Consider the following 22,649-nt stretch of genomic DNA (forward strand, 5'->3'; position numbering starts at 1 on the left):
TCATGTAAAATCTTCATTAGTTGCTGATGCAGTAGTAATAAACGAGTTAGTTCACCATAAGTAATACATTAACTCAAGATTATCTGTTCATTAGTTAAGCATGAATTAATGCATATTAGTGCACTCGTATTGTAAAGTGTTACCATTTTGTCCTTACTGGGGTAAAACACGAACACTATTTTTGAAGACACATTTTCTTTTCCAACAGAACTGCGTGCTAAAACAGAGAATGTGGGTTTTTGTTTAGGACATTTTTTAAGGAAATATAATTGGAACATTGTAAGTGCCTATTTTTATGTATACCATAAGGGTCTCTGGAACCGCCAAAGGAAGAGAAGTCACTGTGAGCAGCAGATCCAGCGCCGCGATCGAGTCCATGTGCGAGCGAGCGAGCGAGCGACATCTCAAGGCACCTCCTTCTTGCGCTTCAGGTTAGCTTGATAAACCTCAGCTCCTCAAACCACCAGTTACTCCTCCAGCACAGCACAGCACACACACGTCTGAGAGAGCCGTATCGACCTGCAGTCACGGACACACGCCAGTCACACACGGTAAGATGCGCGTGAGTGGAGTTTCGCCAATGGGTTTTAATGAAGGGAACTTGGCGAAACGTTCAGTGCGTTTGTTTCAAGGCATTGTGGATTCAGCCTCCTTCATTTATGGACGCAGGGGGTCTGAAAGATGTTGCTTACTTTCTAAGTCGTAAACGTGACATTGGAGACTCCGATGATGATCGGTTCAGATCGGATCAATTGTTTAGCCCTGTCAGCTACGCATGATCATTCTATTCTATTCTATTCTTTTCTATTCTATTCTATTCTATTCTATTCTATTCTATTCTATTCTATTCTATTCTATTCTATTCTATTCTATTCTATTCTATTCTATTCTATTCTATTCTATTCTCCTTCACTGTTTGTTTTTTCTGTTGTTTTCTATATGGACAAATTCTGGTCTCCTATTGCCATTTTTTGCTGTCATATATTAATTATATTATATTATATTATATTATATTATATTATATTATATTATATTATATTATATTATATTATATTATATTATCCTTCACAGCTTTATTCTGTTGTTTACTATATGGACAAATTCTGGTCTCCCATTGTGTATTTTTTGTTGTTGTAATATTCTATTCTATTCTATTCTATTCTATTCTATTCTATTCTATTCTATTCTATTCTATTCTATTCTATTCTATTCTATTCTATTCAGTTTAATGTGTGCATGTGTGGGAGTGAGTGTGTGTGTGTGTGTGTGTGTGTGTGTGTGTGTGTGTGTGTGTGTGTGAGAGAGAGAGTGTGTGTGTGTGTGTGTGTGTGTGTGTGTGTGTGTGTGTGTGTGTGTGATGGGTAGGTTTGGGTAGGGGGATAGAATGTACAGTTTGTACGGTATAAAAACCATTACGTCTATGGAGAGTTCCCACAAATATAGTGAACCAGACCTGTGTGTGTGTGTGTGTGTGTGTGTGCGTGTGTGTGTGTGTGTGTGTGTGTGTGTGTGTTGAAAGTAGAGATGAAGTCATTTTAGGCTATACTGGAAAATTTAATTTGAACCTTTTAATAAACAACATTTTAGCTTTTTTTTTTTTGCATGATTGATCATAGTTCAGTGCATTTTAGTGTCATTAGCAAAGTATGTTGATCAAATTGATTTCTACGTCATCTTATTCTCATTCAAGACGCCAAAGAAATGTTGAATCTCCGTACACCAGAATGCGCCACAGTCACGTAGCCATTATTCATGCTTTTGCATTTATTACTGTGGAAATATGTAAATATCTTTTTCATCTCAAGCTAATGGCTCTTTCAGTAAGAGCCAGCCTCTTAACACAAGTGCTTGGCTCAGAAAAAAACACACCACCGAGTGACGACTCAAAGTCATTTCCACCATGGGAATGATATGAATCTTCATAACTGGTCTGCTGTGCTCATTATAATTGGGCTGTTTCTCTATCTTCTAATGAGGTATCAAAGACAGATGCAAACAGCGAAGCATCAAAAGCTTTGATTCACATGCACCGTCTTCACACTCGCTGGTGAGATTGGCAAGCGCTGCTTTTTTATCATAAATGTTATTTCTCACTCAGCTCTACTCATTATCACCCGCCAAAGACATGCAAACTAACGACACCTGTTACATAAGCAGTATGAAGTTATTAATAAGTGCATGAGGAACAAATGTAAGCTATTTATATCTTCTGATGTTAGCTTGTTGAATGCAGATCAGATCAGCTTTGATAAGGTTTGAGGGATAGTTTATGTGCCAGAAAGATGTGTCTTCTCATTTCACACGGTACCTACGTGATCGTGATATTAGTTCGCATATGTAGCCAGATTCATAAGTCATCTCAGCATTGTTTAAAATAGCATGTGTGATCTCAAGAAATCTTAAAACCAGTTTTTCTTACCGGATCTCCTGTTACCTGTGATTCATTATTTAAAAAAATGATTTTCAAATAATATTTGAGTTTTGCTTCTGAGGTCTGGAGCGGTTTAACTCAAGTCTTGTTCCCCTGTTCCTTTAGGTTTTTTATTACTGACTTGACGTGTGATAAAATTTAATCTGGCTTGATCATAAAGCATAATTGCTTTAAAATTGTCAGCATAAGTAATGGTTATGTGGTTATAGAGAGGCAGCTGTCGTTTTTAGTATCAAAATATAGACTATTAGCCATCTTGCGAGTATTCTGTCTCTGTAAGGATGCTATAAAAGTCTAAACGTGAGATGGCTGACAGCGTGATCCACCTTTCATGACACGTTCAGTTGATGGCTTTCTCTCTGATCTAAAACTAGTCTGTTTCTCTCTCCCTTATCATGGTGGAAAGTGAGATTTGGGAAGAGGAAGGAGAACAGCAGCACCGAACTAAGTGATGAACAAGCGTGACTAAACTCTGACAGTTTAAAATAAGGTGACTAAACTCTACATTTAGTCAGGCTAATGTTAATCTAATATACATTATCAAAATATCACTTATATTTTGATAATGTATATTAGATTTACATTAGCCTGACCTGGTCATACTCAATTCTAGTCAGAATATGAGTCTGATGCTCCATTGGGCTGTGATTATGGGGCGTGTTTCAACCGAACCAGGAAGGACCTACAACCAATCAGAGCAACGGAGCGACGCATTGTCAAATGTCACTGTGTTGCCAAGTCCACATTTTTTTCCGCGGGTTGTTTTCTATGTCCGCGGGTTTAAGCGACTATTACGTATGTGATATATAGACCCATGAGTGCGAATTTTAGCAGGCAACCATGCCAAAATAACACACATTTTACCCCCCAAACACTATTTTTTTCCGTAGACCCTATTTTGTACCCCACCCAGAAGCTATTGTTTAGGGCTAGTTGTTGGCCGGTTTTGTTGTAAAAACTTGGCAACCCTGTCTGCACGCGCTGGAATACACGATCTTTGCCGGTGTTGTAAAAAATAAAAGAATTAAATGATACACAGAGTACTTACCCAATATGATCATAATTTTTGAGAGAAATAGTGAAGGTGAATGCAGATACAAACAAGCTCTCCGTTTAGGATTCGAGTAAATATAACCCAAGCCCCTTTGATGACATGATGATTACGTTACTGTTGATCATCTGTCCGTCATCATCTAAAGCCCGCACAGATGATTTCATTGGTCCGAACAGTTTCTGTTCGGAGATAATCACTCCTCTATGGATCAAGACCAGACCGAACCGCCCGACCTAAAAATTTTGTGGGCGGGGCTAAGTTCGGCTGCCATCCAGTAGGGATGGGACGAAATATCGTTTGACAAAATATCGCGATACAAAACGTGACGAAACGCATCGAGGTCGAATTTTTTTTATCGCGAAATAAAGATAGATGGCACTGCTGCATGATTTGCTTAGAATGAGGGCGGGGTGCAGCAGCAAACATTAATAGGGAAAGAAAAGGGTTGACATTAGCATTAATATTCTAAACCAAAAATGCAGTTATTGCCTACATAAACTACCATATTTTCTGTTTAACTTTTATTAAACTCCAGAAAGAAAAGGGCGTTTTTTCACTGAGCACATTCTCTGCAGTCTGAGCGCGATGCACTGCAGCTCACTCTCGCTCATGTCTGAGGTAAATCATTAACACCATCACCACGCTTACAGTACACGTGTTTTATTGAACTAAATACATTACAATCGGCTAAAACGAATGCACAGGTTACTTTCCTGAACAAGCGCGCTCCCGAGTCCGTGTTCTTCACACTGTCCACGTGAATCGCGGCCCAGTTCGGCGCGCACGCGCAAAATACCGGCAGTTCAACAGAAAATGCGGATCTCTTAAAGGGGCCGCACTATATTCCACTCGTGTAATATGGACCTCCTCCAGGTATGGTGTGGTTCTGGTTCGCTCACTGGTACACATTAACAATTTTTCATACGAACTTTGCCCTGTTCTGAATTAAACTGCCAGTGTAAAAATTCCCTTTATATTCTTAAAATGAGAGAAATCACTAACAGTTACTTACTCATTATTTTTAAGTTTAGGCTTAAGAGAACAATTTCTTAGATAAACATATCTATGACCTTTGATATGTCTAGTCTTCATACTGTATTGATTATTATTGAATAAGTATGGTTTCACTAATAATAAATGTACATTTGCATAAAGCATGCATATTTGTCCATACCTATGTTGATTAGAGTATTAAAAACTTAATTTAAACTTAATTTAAGTTACATTTACAATTGCTTAAAAGGTGCGATTTAAAATGGAGTTAACTCATGACAATCATGCAGTTAATCGCGATTCAATATTTTAATCGATTGACAGCCCTACAGTGCCCTCCACAATTATTGGCACCCCTGTTTAAGATGTGGTCGCGGACTTCTAAAAATTCTTCTTTTTTTTTAAACAACATAGTACCAAAATGCAAAAAAAAGAGAAAAATCCTACCTTTCGTTTAAGTACATTACTTTGGTGGTAAAAAAAAATCACAGATTTGAAAAAAATAAAAATAAAATTTGATATCGTATCGTGATGTATCGTATCGTAACCCTGGCATATCGAGGTGCATCGTATCGTGAGTTTAAGTGTATCGTCCCATCCCTACCATCCAGGCTAGATTTACATGCATCCAAGGTCAAAAACCTTGGGGGTGGGGTGGGGGGTTCAGCCAATCTTGAGTACCTATAGAGTAGCATTGCATCCTTCATATCAATGAAAAGTATTTAGTTTTATTAGAGTTAAAAAAGAAAGCTACGCTGTACCGAGTCTTTCTGGAAAAAAAACAAGCGACTGGAGGCGTTATCGTGTGGGCGGAGCTAAAGAATCACGAGGGCGCGCAGCTATTGCGTTGAGAGGGTGTGTACTGTAACTTATACATGCTTAGCTGCTTATCATGCTCAGATCACCAATTTGGCGTGTTACTATTTGGGCCCGAGTTTAACGATCTGAGTGCATGGCACAAGAGCAATTAGGGCGTGTCCGAATCCACTTTTGCTAGTTTAATGACGGGAAAAATGGTTGGCGGACCAGGTGCATGGTCTATCAGTTGCCCTCGCAACATGGTGGATTCGCTATTTACATTGGGGATTTCCTAGGCTGACGTGGTCATACTCAATTCTAGATGAATCTGAAACTGCTCCATTGGGCTGTGATTATGGGGCGTGTTTCAACCGAACCAGGAAAGACCTCAATTGGACAGACCTACAACCAATCAGAGCAACGGAGCGACGCATGACGTTAGTTATCAAATGTCAACAGAGCTCAACTGCACTGTGTTGCCAAGTCCACGTTTTTTTTTACGCGGGTTGTTTTCCATGTTTTCCCTAACCCTAACCCTAACCGACTCTTATGTGATATATAGACCCATGAGTGCGAATTTTAGCAGGATAACTAAATTTCGCTGAAATAACACACCAAAATAACACACATTTTACCCCCAAACGCATTTTTTTCCCCCGGAGAACCCCCTGGGAAGCTATTGTTTAGGGCTAGTTTTTGGCGGGTTTTGTTGTAAACGATATTTGCCGGTGTTGTAAAAAAATACAAATAATTTATTGATACACACTTACTTACCCAACATGATCATCATTTCAGAGAGAAAAAGTGAAGGTGATGCAGATACGAACAAGCTCTACGTTTAAGATTTGAACAAATATAATCCAAGCGCCTTTGATGACGTGATGATTACGTTACTGTTGATCATCTGTCCGTCATTGTCTTAACCCCGCCCTGATGATTTTATTGGTCCAAACAGTTTCTGTTCCGGCATAATTGCTCCTCTATGGATCGAGTCTAGACGGAACTGCACGAGCTCAAATGTTGTGGGCGGAGCTAAGTTCGGCTGGCATACAGGCTAGGTATTTCCCTTTAAATAACACAATTATTGCTTTAATACTATTAACTTTAGAGCAGGTTTGTGTTGGTCAATGGCGCAGTCGTTTTCTGTTCCTCAAAATAGCAACGCACCAACAATGCGTCTGAAAACACCTGGTTTTCAATGGACAGCATGGCCATGGGGGAACAGATGCGCCAGTGCATTTGCTATTTAAACAACATGGCACTGGACATGAAAATGAGAATTACTTTAGGCTGACACTTGCAAAAAACCACTTGCATCGCACCTGGCATTGCACTGCACAGTTTATGATAAGGGCCCATTATGTTTTCTCACATTGCTGGGAAAGTTTGTGTAAGCCAAATCTGCACAGATTTAGCACAAATAATCAACTCGTGGGCCATCATGATATATTAAATACAGAGTATTTCTGACTTACTTGAACATACAGGTTACAACACAACAAATACCGGCACGCTTGTTCATTTGCATTAAAGCAAACACAAAGAACACAATAATGTGATTCTTGAAAAACCTCACTTCCATACTGATACAGAGGACTCTGAAGATGACAGCTATGAGGACGTTTGGTTAACAGAAAAGACATTGTTATTTTCCAACATCCTACAATTTTAGCAGACACATGCCATATCCTGAGACCACAGGTTTTTTTTTTTTTGATGTTCTTCTACTGTATTGATCTGTCCACCTAAAATACATTTTTGATGAAAAGGACGAGGATGAAAGAGGAAAAGAGGAGATGACTGGATGACAGGATTTTGTTTGAATAAGAAATTAATGTGTGAAATAAAAATATATATACACCAATCAGGCATAACATTATGACCACTAACAGGTGAGGTGAATAACACTGATGATCTCTTCACCACAGCACCCTTTTAGTGTGTGGGATATATTAGGCAGCAAGTGAATATTTTGTCCTCAAAGTTGATGTGTTAGAAGCAGGTAACATGGGCAATCAATTGAGAGAGTTTGACAAGGGGCAAATTGTGACAGCTAGACGACTGGGTCAGATCATCTTTTAAAAACTGCAGCTCTTGTGGGCTGTTCCCGGTCTGCAGTGGTCAGTCTCTATCAAAAGTGCTCCAAGGAAGGAACAGTGGAAAATTGGCCACAGGGTCATGGGCGTTATTGACATAAATATAGTGCAGACTCTTAATAATAATTGATTTAATATTTTGTATGTATTTATCATTGTGTTATTTATCAAGTGATTATAGCAAATATATTAAATACCTACAATTAATGCATAAATTATACATTATTATGTATTATTATTATTATTTAATGATTATTTAATGTATTTCTTTTTCATCTTAACTTGTCCTGCTTCAAAAACTCTTCAGGATCTAATAGGACAAAACCCCAGATGTTAGCGGTGTCACATTTCTGAACCCCACTGTTTAGTGAAGCTCACGCTGTTTTTCTTCTGCATAATTGCTCAGCGTGCACAGAGACATGTTTAAAACTTGCTGGATTCGAATGCAAATCATGATTTTACCCTTTACAATATAAAACCACCCCTGAATTTATGTCCACACAGCATGGCACTGCACAGCACGCCACTGTTCATTAACTTTAATAAAACATGCATGTTTATGGGATGTTTTTCATTTGACTGTAGCAGGTCGTGTCACATCTGAGAAGCAAAAGCTCATTTTGGGTCCCTCCTGCTATCACAGGGTGTGTTTGCCCATGGCAAGCTCTCTCATAAATATAGGCGCACTTTGTGTTTTGCATGCTAATGCACAGGTTTTTGAAGATTGAGTGTTGGCAAAAAAGTTGTGGCATGTTTTCCATGCAGCAATTCTGAAATCATAAGCAATGTCTCTTCTCTCTCCAAACACACTTCTTTCTTGAAAGAGAAAGGCACAGCGTATTACAATAGGCTTCATTGAGCTTCAGCATTACTTAATTCTTCTTTCTTAGTCATGAACTCACGCAGCGCTTCTTAAAAATTCATACCTGCACTTCTGGCAAAACAGAAGTGTACAGTCAACAGAGACCTGCAGTTTTAGCTGTATCAGCTCCTGCGCCAGCACACACACTCACACACACACGGATGAGCTGAGAGCCATGCTGGAAGATTCATCTGTAGGGGAGCATGGCATTTTTCTAACAAGGAGATCTATAATACCCAGAGAGATCCGTTTGCATTCCCATACATTTCAATGCAAGTTAAAGCTGGAAGTATGAGCTGTGGTATCTGCCATCTTGGACACATAAACCTTCAGAAATTTGATTTGTGGCTCAAGAAACATTTATTATTACAGTCATAAAGAACAGTATCACAGTTTATATTTTTCTTCTGAGCTCTGGAGCGATTCAATCGAGTCTTGTTCCCTGTTCTTTTAGGTTTTTATTACTGACTTGACAAATGATTCATTTTTTTGTAAACCGTGATACTTTTTAGGATTATTTGAAGAATAGAAAGTTCTAAAGAACAACATTTATTAGATAACATTTCTTTTTTATAACAATGTAAAAAGTAGTTCTGTCACATTCCATCATTAATACGTCTTTACAGAATAAAAGTTTCAATTTTCTTCATAGCCATCAGTGGAGAAAAACGGTCAAACCAGATGTTGTTACATCGAACTGTAAAGAAAGTGCATTCCCTTAAATAAAAGAAGAAGAAGAAGAAAAAATACTTGTGGGCACAAAATCTGCAGGAACGAGTAAAATTATGCGCAGTCCCACGGCAAAACTCAAGCCTTGTAACAGCAAAAATATTCATCCGGAACAAATGAAGCGAGTGTGTGAGAGGAGGAGGGTGTGTGTCACTCGCTGTCGAGAGAGAGAGAGAGAGAGAGAGAGAGAGAGAGAGAGAGAGAGAGAGAGAGAGAGAGAGAGAGAGAGAGAGAGAGAGAGAGAGAGAGAGAGAGAGAGAGAGAGAGAGACGATGGTGTCTATTCTTAGTTTATTTCAGATGCTTTTTAAAAAAGACTACAAATGAAAAATGTATATATTATATATAAAATTCAACCCGCCAGTTGAAGAGGCTAGTTGGAGTGACTGCATTACACACTTCTGCTGAGATACACACACTTTTGCCAAGTCAAGCCCTTTATATTGGTCTTAATTTTTTTTATTAATTTTTTTTTAATCTGATGGTTCAGGTCTTCGATAGTTACAACATCTACCAGAAGGGGCAAAACCATAACAGATACAGCAAATAACCAGCTAGGTCCAGCTAGACACCAGCTAACACCATAGTACAGGTGTCTGAAATAAGTCAACAGCATATCTGGGCTGGCCAGAACTCTCTTTCCCTCCATGTTGTCTATGTGAAAATGGAGGAGTCATGGTGACAGAATTGAGAGCTCTGCGGGGAAGATGTTGTTGAGTTTTGAACCTTTGTGTGTGCAACCAGTGGTGCATCATGTGCTCTTTGTCTCAGATTTCGAACTATCGAGTATCTCTGCTTCATTGCAACACAATGTCACCAGGAGGAGATCTATTGGTAGACTCTAAAGCCTGCTAATTGAAAACAATCAGTGTCCTTTAGAGAGGGCCGGTTAGGAATAGGGGCAATAATGAGCTTTATTACAGCTTATCAGCCGTATGTGAGGCACATCTGGGCTGAGACTCTGTGATTGATTTACTGTCCCTTGTAAGTTAACTACAGTAGCCCTTTGGGATCTGTGTTAATTACATTTAAGCTAGTTATTTCTATTTAGATGGATGCTTCCATAAAGGGAATGATGGTGGTTTTCTTTAAGGAAATTATGAAAATCGTGTCATTTATTCACCCTCATGTTGTTTCAATGATATTTTTTCTTCTCCTAAAGTTATCCAGATCCAGTTTTACAGGTCCATCTACAACTCTATAAATTGTCCCTAGGATGTAATGCTCTGTTTTTGCCTTATTTGGAAGGGTCATGAATATTAATGTTGAACTCTGCTCTGATTGGCTTATTTCAGCAGCTCACAGCAGTTCAGCAGTTCAGCGAATCGGCTTGTGAGTCCTGACAGAACACAGACCGACTGAATGATTACACGATAATTTAAGCAAAACGTATGAAGTTAAGAGCAATTAAAATATATGATTACCAAATACAATTCTGCAAGTTCTGCTAACTTAAACTTTAAATTTCTTAACTTAAAAATTTTGATGTAACTGATTACCTAAAATTTTTGGACTCATTCAGGTTTACAATGCGACTACCACACCGCGTGGAGTAGTAGTTCCTGTGACAACTACTCTTTTTTACGGAGCCCCGCACATGACATGCAATAAAAACTAGTAGGCTAAATCATGTGCACGATTTACTATTTTGTTCCCTCGATTTATAAATCGTGCGCACATTTTACTAATTCGTTCCCTCTATTTGCTAAATCATGTGCATGTTTAACTAATTTGTTCCCTCGATTAGCTTAGTCGTGCACACAATTTATAAATCAAGGAAAGAATTAGTAAAACGTGCGCACAATTTTAAAAAAATGAGGGAAAGGAATAGTAAATTGTGCAACCCAGGGTCATTGGAAATACGTGACTGCCTTCTTTTTTGCAACGCCCGAAATATGTACCTCCAGGTACATTTACCTGCACTTTTTGGGCCAACCTGATCTCACAGAATGAATATTTATAGCCTAATTTTATATTTTGGAGCAACTAACTCCACTCCTACCCTAAACCTACCCACTTTCAACAATATAAAACACATAACAGGCAAATAAGTGTACAGTCATTTATTGTATTTATTGCAAAAACTGACCAATAGAAGTATTAACTCATGTTGCAGTCTAAGTCTTCTGAAGTCATACGATATCTTCATGTGAAGAACATGAATCTTGATCTTGATGTTTTAGTCATTGAAATGATGATCGGCTCCTTTGCGAACAGAACACACACACACTTGTTCCTTCATATTTCTAATTCAAATGATACACACGGAAAGTGACGCGATCGACATGAGACACAAGAGAGCCAATGGCATTTTACAGTCAAAGCTGACGTAATGACGCAACTGGTCACGAGACACACGACAGCCAATGCTGTCAAAGCTGACGTGACGTTTCTTCCGGCGGCAATATTTGAAATGTATTATTATTCTTTGGTGGATGGACTCGAGGTTCTGATCGCTTTTGGGGATTTTCTTCACACAAATCAATCGTTTGGCCTCGGAACACTTGGAGTATTTGTACTTTCCGAATAAATTGTGCCTGCAGTCGTATCTGCCTGTTATATCCTGTTTTTTATAATACACAGATGGGAAGGTTTAGGGAAGCGTTTGAGTTAAGCGTTCAAAAATGTGTCTGAATATGTGCATGTGTGTGTCCACAAGGTAAATTGATTTATAAACATACTAAATAGTTTTTTTGAAAATGTAAAAATGCTGAATTTTTCTTGTGATGGGTAGGTTTAGGGGCTGTGTGTGTGTGTGTGTGTGTGTGTGTGTGTGTGTGTGTGTGTGTGTGTGTGTGTGTGTGTGTGTGTGTGTGTGTGTGTGTGTGTGTGTGTGTGTGTGTGTGATGGGTAGGTTAAGGGCTAGGGGCAGTATAAGGGGATATAATGAAACGCCGTTGATAAACACGCTAAAAAACGATTATGCGATTATGCACGCCAAAATGGAATACGAATTGGCGTGTCATACATACGCCATTTCATGAGATCAGTCTGAGAATGGAGAAAAAATATTACCACTTAGCGCCTCCGGTGGAGGTTTCACCCAAAAAGTGCAGGTAAACGTACCTGGAGGTACATATTTCGGGTGTTGCAAAAATGTAGTCACGTATTTCCAATGAGCCTGGGTTGAAATTGTGCGCACTATTGACCTTTTTTAAAGGCTGTTTCACTTGAAAAGTTTCACCAAAGGCAGTTTCACTTGAAAATTTTAGGTTCTGTAATATTTTGTGAGATTTAATGTAAAACACAGTAATTCATTTATAATGAATTCAATGAGTAGGTATAAGTGCTCTGGATAACTAAATAAAGTATATTTAAAAAGTTGTCTCAGCCAATGGAACAGCTTTGAGGTCTGACTCGGCAGATGGAGGGAATCCTGCACAGCACCAGCCTCACTACATGTAGATTTAATAAAAAAGATTAAAAAAACGGCAACATTCTCAAATGGACAGTCTGCAACCATAAATTAATTTAAATGCACATAATCTAATGAATTATTCATTAATGCCAATCACAGCTATTATTGTTATGGTGATTATGTAATCTCTCAAGCTTTATGCAATAATTGCATCTGGTGTCTGCTGTTAAATGTCATTTGGCTGTTTGAAGGCAGAATTACACTCTAAATGCCTTGCTTCTCACTTTTGGGGCTCATTTGGTACAATCAGGGATGTTTCCCTGCTTTAAAATACTTTCTCCTGTAGGGTGCCTCATTTGTAGCTGTAACTTTTAAAGATTGCTAATGAGTGTCCTTTTTTTTCCAGCGGTCATGTTGACTCGGAGAAACACTAAGAGACATTTGCGACATGGCCATTACTTTTGCAAAGGAAATCGCACAATTTTACCATGCTACTAAAAATTATTTGTGGGGTATTTTAAGCTAAAATATCACATACACACTCTGGTGACATCATAGACTTATTTTATATCTTGTTAAAAGGGGCAATCAACAACCCATTTAACTGTTTTGAATATTCATATTGCTTAATAATGAACTGCAAAGTTTTTTCTTAGCCAAATGAGAGACAGGAAGAGGCCAAACCGAAAGGATCTGTAGCCGTTTGTCTCACTTTGGCTTGAGGAAATCAGATGGGCTTAACGCAGCAGGATTCTGTTCATAATTAGATTCTCACCCATTGTTAAACCATACTGGGTTATTCATCACCTGCCAGTGTGCCTATATGTGCAGGCTCAGTAGCTATTACTGCAAAGCCATGCAGAGCACTTTAAGAAATCATCAAGAAAAAAAAGGAAAAAATCTGTGAGACAGATGGAGAGAAGGAGTGCTGCTGCAAGTGCTGCTTTAATTATCAGCTTCTCCGCTCACATTTTATGACAGAGTTTCCCAGTATTGGATTTATGTTTTGATGTACAGGGGCAAGACCTTTGGAGCAACAAGTGTGTTGGTGAATTGGGGCTTAAACAGTGCCATCCCTGTGCTTCAGGGGCAAGTTGCATCATTTGTCAAGCATTTCTTTAAAGTATATACATGTTGTTGTGTTGTCTGGATGGGATTCCTCTCTTGTAGAGTTACTGAGCTGGGAATGTCTGTTATTATTACAATCTGGGGACAGGTGTGGTGGTGTGGGTTAGTTTAAGGGTAAAGTTAGGGACATGTGGGGTGGTGTGGGTCAGTTTAAGGGTAAATTTAGGGTCAGGTGTGGTGGTGTGGGTCAGTTTAAGGGTAAATTTAGGGACGTGTGGTGGTGTGGGTAAGTTTAAGGTTAAGTTATGGACAGGTGTGGTGGTGTAGGTCAGTTTAAGGGTAAAGTTAGGGACAGGTGTGGTGGTATGGGTTAGTTTAAGGGTAAAGTTAGGGATAGGTGTGGTGGTGTGGGTCAGTTTAAGGGTAAAGTTAGGGACAGGTGTGGTGGTATGGGTTAGTTTAAGGGTAAAGTTAGGGATAGGTGTGGTGGTATGGGTAAGTTTAAGGGTAAAGTTAGGGACAGGTGTGGTGGTATGGGTAAGTTTAAGGGTGAAGTTAGGGATAGGTGTGGTGGGATGGGTTAGTTTAAGGGTAAAGTTAGGGACAGGTGTGGTGGTGTGGGTCAGTTTAAGGGTTAAGTTAGGGACAGGTGTGGTGGTATGGGTTAGTTTAAGGGTAAAGTTAGGGATAGGTGTGGTGGTGTGGGTCAGTTTAAGGGTAAAGTTAGGGACAGGTGTGGTGGTATGGGTAAGTTTAAGGGTAAAGTTAGGGATAGGTGTGGTGGTATGGGTTAGTTTAAGGGTAAAGTTAGGGACAGGTGTGGTGGTATGGGTAAGTTTAAGGGTAAAGTTAGGGATAGGTGTGGTGGTATGGGTCAGTTTAAGGGTAAAGTTAGGGACAGGTGTGGTGGTATGGGTCAGTTTAAGGGTAAAGTTAGGGACATGTGTGGTGGTGTGGGTCAGGTTAAGGTTAAGTTAGAGACAGGTGTGGTGGTGTGGGTCAGTTTAAGAGTAAAGTTAGAGACAGGTGTGGTGGTATGGGTCAGTTTAAGAGTAAAGTTAGAGACAGGTGTGGTGGTATGGGTCAGTTTAAGGGTAGAGTTAGGGTCAGGTGTGGTGGTGTGGGTCAGTTTAAGAGTAAAGTTAGAGACAGGTGTGGTGGTATGGGTCAGTTTAAGGGTAAAGTTAGGGACATGTGTGGTGGTGTGGGTCAGTTTAAGGGTAAAGTTAGGGACAGGTGTGGTGGTGTGGGTCAGTTTAAAGGTTAAGTTAGAGACAGGTGTGGTGTATGAGTCAGTTAAAGGGTAAAGTTAGGGACAGGTGTGGTGGTGTGGGTCAGTTTAAGAGTAAAGTTAGGGACAGGTGTGGTGGTGTGGGTCAGATTAAGGGTTAAGTTAGGGACATGTGTGGTGGTGTGGGTCAGGTTAAGGTTAAGTTAGAGACAGGTGTGGTGGTATGGGTCAGTTTAAGGGTAGAGTTAGGGACAGGTGTGGTGGTGTGGGTCAGTTTAAGGGTAAAGTTAGGGACATGTGTGGTGGTGTGGGTCAGTTTAAGGGTAAAGTTAGGAACAGGTGTGGAGGTGTGGGTCAGTTTAAAGGTTAAGTTAGAGACAGGTGTGGTGTATGAGTCAGTTAAAGGGTAAAGTTAGGTGTAGGGTAAGGGTCAGCAGTGTAATTATAAATGTATCTACAGAAATTAATGACAGATGTAATTACATGCAGGTATTTTTTTTAATGTAAGTGCAATGTAAAAACATGTATGTACACAATAAGTGCATTGTAGCAAATTATTAATTAAATAGTTTCTACATAGTAGTTAAGGCCACCGAATATAAAGTGGGTCCTCAAATTGTTGCCATGTCTTACAACTCTTTCTTCTGATCTTGAGAGCTATTTTTTGTCATTCTGTCCACAGGTTTCACAGATCATCAGCTCTGTGGGATGCAAGAAAACAAGATGAGACATCTTGGAAACTAAAAGAAAATTGGTGTTGTTGGGAAGGAGCAGTCTTACGCTGGACAATTGCACTTCATTTTCTCACTTCCCTGGAGATCAAGCCAGACAGAGTGATCATCATATATTTCAAGAGATACCACTGCAACCAGACGGCAATGGAGCGGTCTCATCTGAACAACAGCTCTGGGTCTTGGATATTTGAGGATCCCGTGTGTCCAACCTCTCTCAGCAGCACCACTTTCCTTATTGTGGCATACAGCACCATGTTAGCGGTGGGCCTGGTGGGCAACACTTGCCTGGTCTTAGTCATCACACGACAGAAAGAGATGCGCAACGTGACCAACATCTTCATTGTTAACCTCTCATGCTCCGATATCCTCGTTTGCCTGGTGTGTTTGCCGGTCACTATTATCTACACCCTAATGGATCGATGGATTTTAGGGGAAGCTTTGTGTAAGGTGACGCCATTCGTCCAGTGTATGTCCGTGACCGTTTCGATTTTCTCCATGGTTCTCATCGCCTTGGAAAGACACCAGCTCATCATCCATCCCACTGGTTGGAAGCCAGTCGTCAGACACTCCTACCTGGCTGTAGCGGTTATCTGGATCATAGCGTGCTTTATCTCCCTTCCGTTCCTTTCCTTCAACATCCTCACAAACTCGCCCTTCCACAACCTCAGTCTTCCCTTCAACCCTTTCAGCGATCACTTCATCTGCATCGAGCAGTGGCCATCTGATGGCAATCGGCTAACTTACACCACGACACTGCTGCTGTGCCAGTACTGCTTACCATTGGCGCTCATTCTAGTCTGTTATTTCCGCATATTCCTGCGTCTCAGCCGGCGTAAAGACATAGTCGAGAGAGCCCGAGGGCAGAAAAAGGCTAAAGGCTCGAAGCGAGTCAACGCCATGCTAGCCTCAATTGTGGCAGCTTTTGCCCTGTGTTGGCTGCCACTGAATGTTTTCAACACGATTTTCGACTGGAATCACGAGGCGATTCCCATATGCCAGCATAATGCTATTTTCTCAGCTTGTCACCTCACCGCCATGGCGTCAACATGTGTCAATCCAGTGATCTATGGATTCCTGAACAATAACTTCCAGAAGGAGCTGAAATCGCTGCTTTCCAGATGCCGCTGCTGGGGGCCGCCGGAGAGTTACGAGAGTTTCCCTTTGTCCACGGTCAGTACAGGCATTACTAAGGGCTCCATCCTGAGCAATGGCTCCACTAGCACCTATCAACCGCAGAAGAAGAACAGTTTGGAACAGAAAGAGACCATTTAAACAGTGTCCAATGTAGTACAAGACAATGTACCTACATTTTGACTTTTCTCCGCGCACTCAGAGGTGGCTTGAGAACACTGCCAGCCAGTCTGTGCAAGTTTTGGGACTAAATTATAAGGTTCAGAATCCCAATTTGTACAGTGAAAGTCTGTGGTGATATTTCAAGATCTTGTTGCTTGGTCTGGAAAAAAATTAAGGAATGGTTAATTGTCAGGGCTTGACATTCACTTTTTTGCTCACCAGCCACTGTGGCTAGTGGTTTTCCAAAGTTATTAGCAACTTAGCATTTTCACTGGTCACCATTTTGACATTGATACCATGGAGAAAAACTACCATATAGATATTTTTTAATTGGCAGCAGTTTTATTAGGCTGCTGTCACTTTAAGACCTGACGCACGGATCCATTATACTGTTGCATGTGTTTTCTTTCTCAAATGCTTATTTTCACTTAAAAAAGATATGACTTTGTTTAAAGGCCGGCATTTTGACATTTATTTTGTTTGTATTTGACTGTTTAAGCGCAATAAGCAGTGAAAAAATGACTCGATTTAGTACTGAGAGGGTGCTTAATGGCTTTATGTGCACGCACTTTGGGTGTGAGCACAAAATCTGTAGGAAGGAGCAAAATGAAGCGCAATCCCACGATTAAATTAAAGCCCTGTTGTGGCGAGGTTGACGAGCGAGAGAAGGGGGAGGAGCTAGAGAGATTTAGTTCATTAATTTGGATGCCTTTTTAATAGACTACAATTGAAAAATGTATATATTATATATAATTTATCCCGCCAAAAGTGGCTAGTAGGAGTGACTGTGTTACATGCTTCTGCTGAAATACACACACATCTGGCAGGTCGGCGGGTGTAAATGTCAAGCCCTGGTTATTGGGCTCTGTATAGGAAGTCCAAATAAATTGCATTGATGTTTTAACCACTGCTAAAAGGACTATGGCCGATTAAACATGTTGGTGTTGTGCTTATTATACAGTGAGTTCTTAAAGGCACAGAAAACTGTTTTCTCTATTTAGAACAAGGCTCTCTTTCAGAGACGTCAAAGGTCTTCTTCTCACTGTCTTTGTCCAGGTTAAGCCTGCGGAAGAAGTGTATGACTTAGTAACAAAGACATGAACTATTTAGGTTCTTGTCACTATTAAAAAGATAAAAAATAACTTTACTCACCCTTGTGTCATCTGAGTGACTTTCTTTCTTCTGTGGAACATAAAAGATATTCAACCGATATAGACCGTGGTTGTGGCTCTTTTCATGCAATCGAGATCAGAGAAGCACCATAAAAGTATCCTAAACCTAGATCTTATGACTTGTGTGCTTTATTCCAGGTTTTCTGAAATCAGATGGCATGAAAATGATGTCATTATAAACTGAAAATCTTCCCACAGCGAGCCGTTAATGACTCCAGATCATTGTGCTCTGAGAATGGATCAATCCGACGGATTCAATGTAAACATCTGATTCAAAATAATGATTCGTTCTCCTGTGAACATTTCAGTCTGTTTCTCGCCCAAAGCTCTCATTTGGCTTCAGAAGACCTGAAATATAGCACCCGGATCACTTTTGTGATACTTTTATAGTACTTCGTTTTCCTTTTTGAAGCTTCAAAGCTTCAATCCACATGGAAAAGCCCAAGCGTTCTCCGGTTTTATTTCACAAGGAAAGAAAGTTTGACAACAACAACATGAGGATGAGTAAATGGGGGCATTGTTTTCATTTTTGTTCGTTTTTAACTATTTCTTTAAAGGAAGATGCAGAACTAGCAATACGTGTATAGTGTGTACATTTGAAACACATATATAATAGTTGTTTATAATAGTTATAACACAGCACCATATCTGCATAAGCACATCGTGTCATTGATTAGGATTGAGTAGGATGTCTGCTATTTCAAATTGATGTGTACTATAATTTACACATGTTGTTGCTCTGTGTGACAGATGTGATTTTTTTCTGAATGGCTTTATTTGCCAATGTTATTCGAGGGAATTACAGATTCAGTTCTTCATTTGCACTTCTAAAGGCTCAAAACAAAACAACGTGCATGCAAGTAGTATTTGTAATACGTATATGTGGCCGAGAAGTCATATCATTAGTTATAATTACACTTTGAAACACTCTGCAAATGTCAGATGTCAAGTCACATGTTTGAAATCATCAGTCAAGTTTATTTGAAGTTTCTAGTTTAGTATTCCGATCAATTAAATTTGATTAAGATGATAAATTGCCACTTAGCTTAATGTACCCTTGTAAAGAAGAAGTGTGCTTAACTGTGTTGATTGTGCACTTGTAATGTACTTCAAATTTTAAAAGTATATTTTTAAAAAACTGTACTTGCATATGAAATAAACAAAAGTGCACTTAAAGTATATGCTTTCATGGCTGTTTCTTAACATGTGTAAAGACACTTTTGTCAAATTAAATGTTTCCCTGTAAACTAGCTTTGTTTTAATAATCTTTTTCTGTGCTTTAAAGAAGTACACTTATTTGTATGTGTTGACTAACATACTAAAGCACATGTAATGTACTTGATTATAATTTTAATTGTAGTGTGTTGATTTAAATGTACTACTGGGTAACACTTTATTTTACAGTGTCATTGTTACTATTATGTTACATGTAGCTACTATAGTAATACCCATCTAACCCTAAACCCTAACCCTATAGTATATTTTGTGTCTTAATATTGCTACTTAAATGTATAATTACAGTGCAACAAATTAAGACACTTTAAAATAAAGTGTTACCCTAAAATGCAACTTCATCATTACAAATGTGAAATTGCAAATATTTTAAATACACCAGAACACTGCAAATTAAATACAAGTTTCAATAGAAATGACATTAAAGAAGACTTCAGATGCAAAAGTCTGACGCTTTTCTTTAAAATAAGTTTTGTCAGGCTTTCATGTTTCTACCTAAGTACTGGTACTTCTGAATGGGCTGGGGCTGGGATTTAGTGGGTTTAAAGTGAAAGTATTTTATGAATGTATACTATATGAAGAGAGCATACACTCAGTATCGTTATCTCATTTTTGACTGAAGTGGCTTTTAGAGGCTTTTGCATCTGAACTCGTCATTTAATTATGAAATGACGTATAAAGATGTATAAGATGTATAAAGATGTATCGATGTATAAAGAGTCCTACTTAAGTGGGTCAAACAACACAACACATTTCAGATAACTGCATTTAATATAAATGCAAATCATAATGCATTTTCTAAGTGAATTGCAATTAACATGCACTTAAGTCCAAAAACATTATTTTCATTTCACACTTTAGTCTTTAAAAGTACTATTAAGTGTATGCAATATTTTTTTGCAAAAGTGTACTTCTTTATCACAAGGGTGTACTTCAACATGGATCATTATACTAATATCTTACCATCTTTATGTTTTAATAAATTTTCATTTGAAATATCTTTGACATGTCTGTTATCAGTCACTGATATGTTGCGATTGCCCTGCCTTGTCTAAAAAGTAATCTGCTGTGAAGGCTTTGCAAAAGGATGCAGAGAAGGCATATTACACACTCGTGCAAGTTCAAGCGCATCATTTGGGACAGAGGCTAAGTTCTCACTGATGATATCAAGCTTAATATTAATCAATGGTTTCCTCTCTGCTTCTGTTTCAGTTCTGTTATCATTTTTTTAGCAACATACAGCAGCACTGAGAGCACATGGACTATAGCGTTTGTTCACTTTTGTCACATGCCGTAATATGCTTACTCTTGTTGATTTTAATCATGCTGTTTTTAAGGACTGTTTTTGAGTTTGGTTGTATTTAGAGCTTCTGAAGAGTGAAAGACATTAATGTGTAGCCATAAAAACATTGTAGCCACTCACCTGGAACAGTTTAAACATTCAGTCGCCATTTACAAAGATATTTAAAGTGTGAGTATGAGTGTCTTTCAGAAGCTCAGACTCTTGATCAGTAGTTTTCCATGTCTCTCTCTCTCTCTCTCTCTCTCTCTCTCTCTCTCTCTCTCTCTCTCTCTCTCTCTCTCTCTCTCTCTCTCTCTCTCTCTCTCTCTCTCTCTCTCTCTCTCTCTCTCTCTCTCTCTGCTTTTCAAACATTGGATTGGAGGGTCAGTTATTGACTGGAAAGCCGACAAGCCTATATTTCAGCAATACACCTTTAGAAAATTGCTTTGAGGTATTTATGTGAATCAATATTTTTTTTTCTCATTTTCTTTTTGATTCCAGACTTATTTCGCTGGCCACAATAGTGGAGAGTGCCTGAGGTCAGATGGCTGTTTAGCATTAAGTTGGTATCTGGACTGCTCGCAATAAAACATTTACAATAGACCTACCATAAATACAAAGTCATATACTCCAAATTTTCAGTAGCACTTTATTTTACAGTCCTGTTCCCCATGTACTTACTATGTACTTATTATAGTAATTACAATATGGTAATAACTAGGTACTAACCCTGAACCTACCATTAAACCTAACCTAACCCATGTAGTTACCTTACATTATCCAGTACTTGTACGTACATTTTAAGTACACATAAGTGCTTGTACTGTAAAATAAAGTACAACTAAAATTCATGAGGCTGAAATATACAGTATAATAACGCTGTTTACAAACCCAGAGACATATTAGAAATATTAGAATATTTTAAGAGTATTAGAAATATTGTTAACACGGTAACACTTTAGTATGGGGAACACATATTCACTATTAACTACGACTTTTGCCTCAATAAACTCCTAATTTACTGCGTATTAATAGTTAGTAAGATAGTTTTTGTAGCATTTAAGTTTAGGTATTGGGTCGGATTAAGGGATGTAGAATAAGGTCATGCAGAATAAGGCATTAATATGTGCTTTATAAGTACTAATACACAGCCAATATCCTAGTAATATGCATGATAATAAGCAACTGGTTAATCGTTAATAACTGAACCTTAAAATAAAGTGTTACCAATAACACAACACAAGATCCCTATTTTAGCGATCTAAGTAAATGGTCTGAAGCTGTGTCTGAATCCACTTTTGCTAGTTTTACGACGGTAAAAACGGTCAGCACACAAGACACATGGTCCAAAAGGGTTGTTCCTAGTCTCTTAACGAATCATGGATGTGTTTTGGGCATAATGTGCAATAAACCAATCAAGCGTCTCATCTCCTTTTCCCTTTAAAGGCCAGGTGTGCTTGCTCCATGGTGATTCGCTATTTACACGGAGGAAAGACTGAACACTTCTTCAGAGAGGAATCCTTTTATTTTTAATATTTAAAAATGTATGTGTGCTGCTGTGCGTCCCTGTGTGTGTAATAAGCAGAGTGTCTGTGCGTTGCGCACATATTACTAACACGCCTCTTTAAATAACACAAAAAATACTGCACAGGGCAGGGTTTTGTTGGTCGATGGCGCAGTCGTTTTCAGTTCCTCAAAATGGCAACGATCACACGTGGTTTTCAGACATGGGGGAACAGATGCACCAGTGCATTTGCTATTTAAACAACATGGCGGAGCACGTGAAAATTATAACTAGCATAGGGCCCTAAATGTTCTTTTATATGTCATTGATTCACAAGTAAACCTTTATCATTTGTTGTTCAGGACATAGGAATGTGCCATACATAGCTTACAGAAATGAGAAATCATTTATATAATGTAACATACTCAACAAGATCACTGAAAACCCTAATAAGTTGATTGAACTCAAATGATTTGAGTAAACTCGTTCCCTCAATTCAATTGAGTAATGGAGTCTCACAAAACTTGTATATTTAAGTTCACTTAACTTGGTGCTCACATTCACTGTACTTAAATTGTTAAGTTCACCAAACTGGGTACACCAGAAGTTCAGTACACCATGCTGGGTACAACCAATCAAAACTTCAGCATGCATTGCAGCATGAGTAAATTATACATCTGAATTGACACATTTTTTTTTATTCTTACTATTTGCTTTTACTTTTGCTCTTTTGTTCTGATGTTTTTGTAGCTTGTTTTATGTTCAGAGTTGATCTGTTTATCGGATTAAAAAATTAAAAAATTAAAAAATTA

At 38.8% G+C, this 22,649-nt stretch overlaps 1 protein-coding gene across 1 annotated transcript; it reads left to right on the plus strand.

The window, feature by feature from the left end:
* The first annotated feature begins 321 nt into the window (after nucleotides 1-321).
* On the plus strand, nucleotides 322-20,002 carry npy8br (neuropeptide Y receptor Y8b). Its single transcript, XM_067413006.1, has 2 exons — nucleotides 322-551; nucleotides 15,302-20,002. Exon 2 carries the CDS (start codon nucleotides 15,498-15,500, stop codon nucleotides 16,623-16,625), a length of 1,128 nt encoding a protein of 375 aa, XP_067269107.1. The 5' UTR covers nucleotides 322-551; nucleotides 15,302-15,497; the 3' UTR covers nucleotides 16,626-20,002.
* The last annotated feature ends 2,647 nt before the right edge of the window (nucleotides 20,003-22,649 follow it).

The sequence above is a fragment of the Pseudorasbora parva genome, chromosome 13 (genome assembly GCF_024679245.1).
Source record: "Pseudorasbora parva isolate DD20220531a chromosome 13, ASM2467924v1, whole genome shotgun sequence".
Lineage (NCBI taxonomy): Eukaryota > Metazoa > Chordata > Actinopteri > Cypriniformes > Gobionidae > Pseudorasbora > Pseudorasbora parva.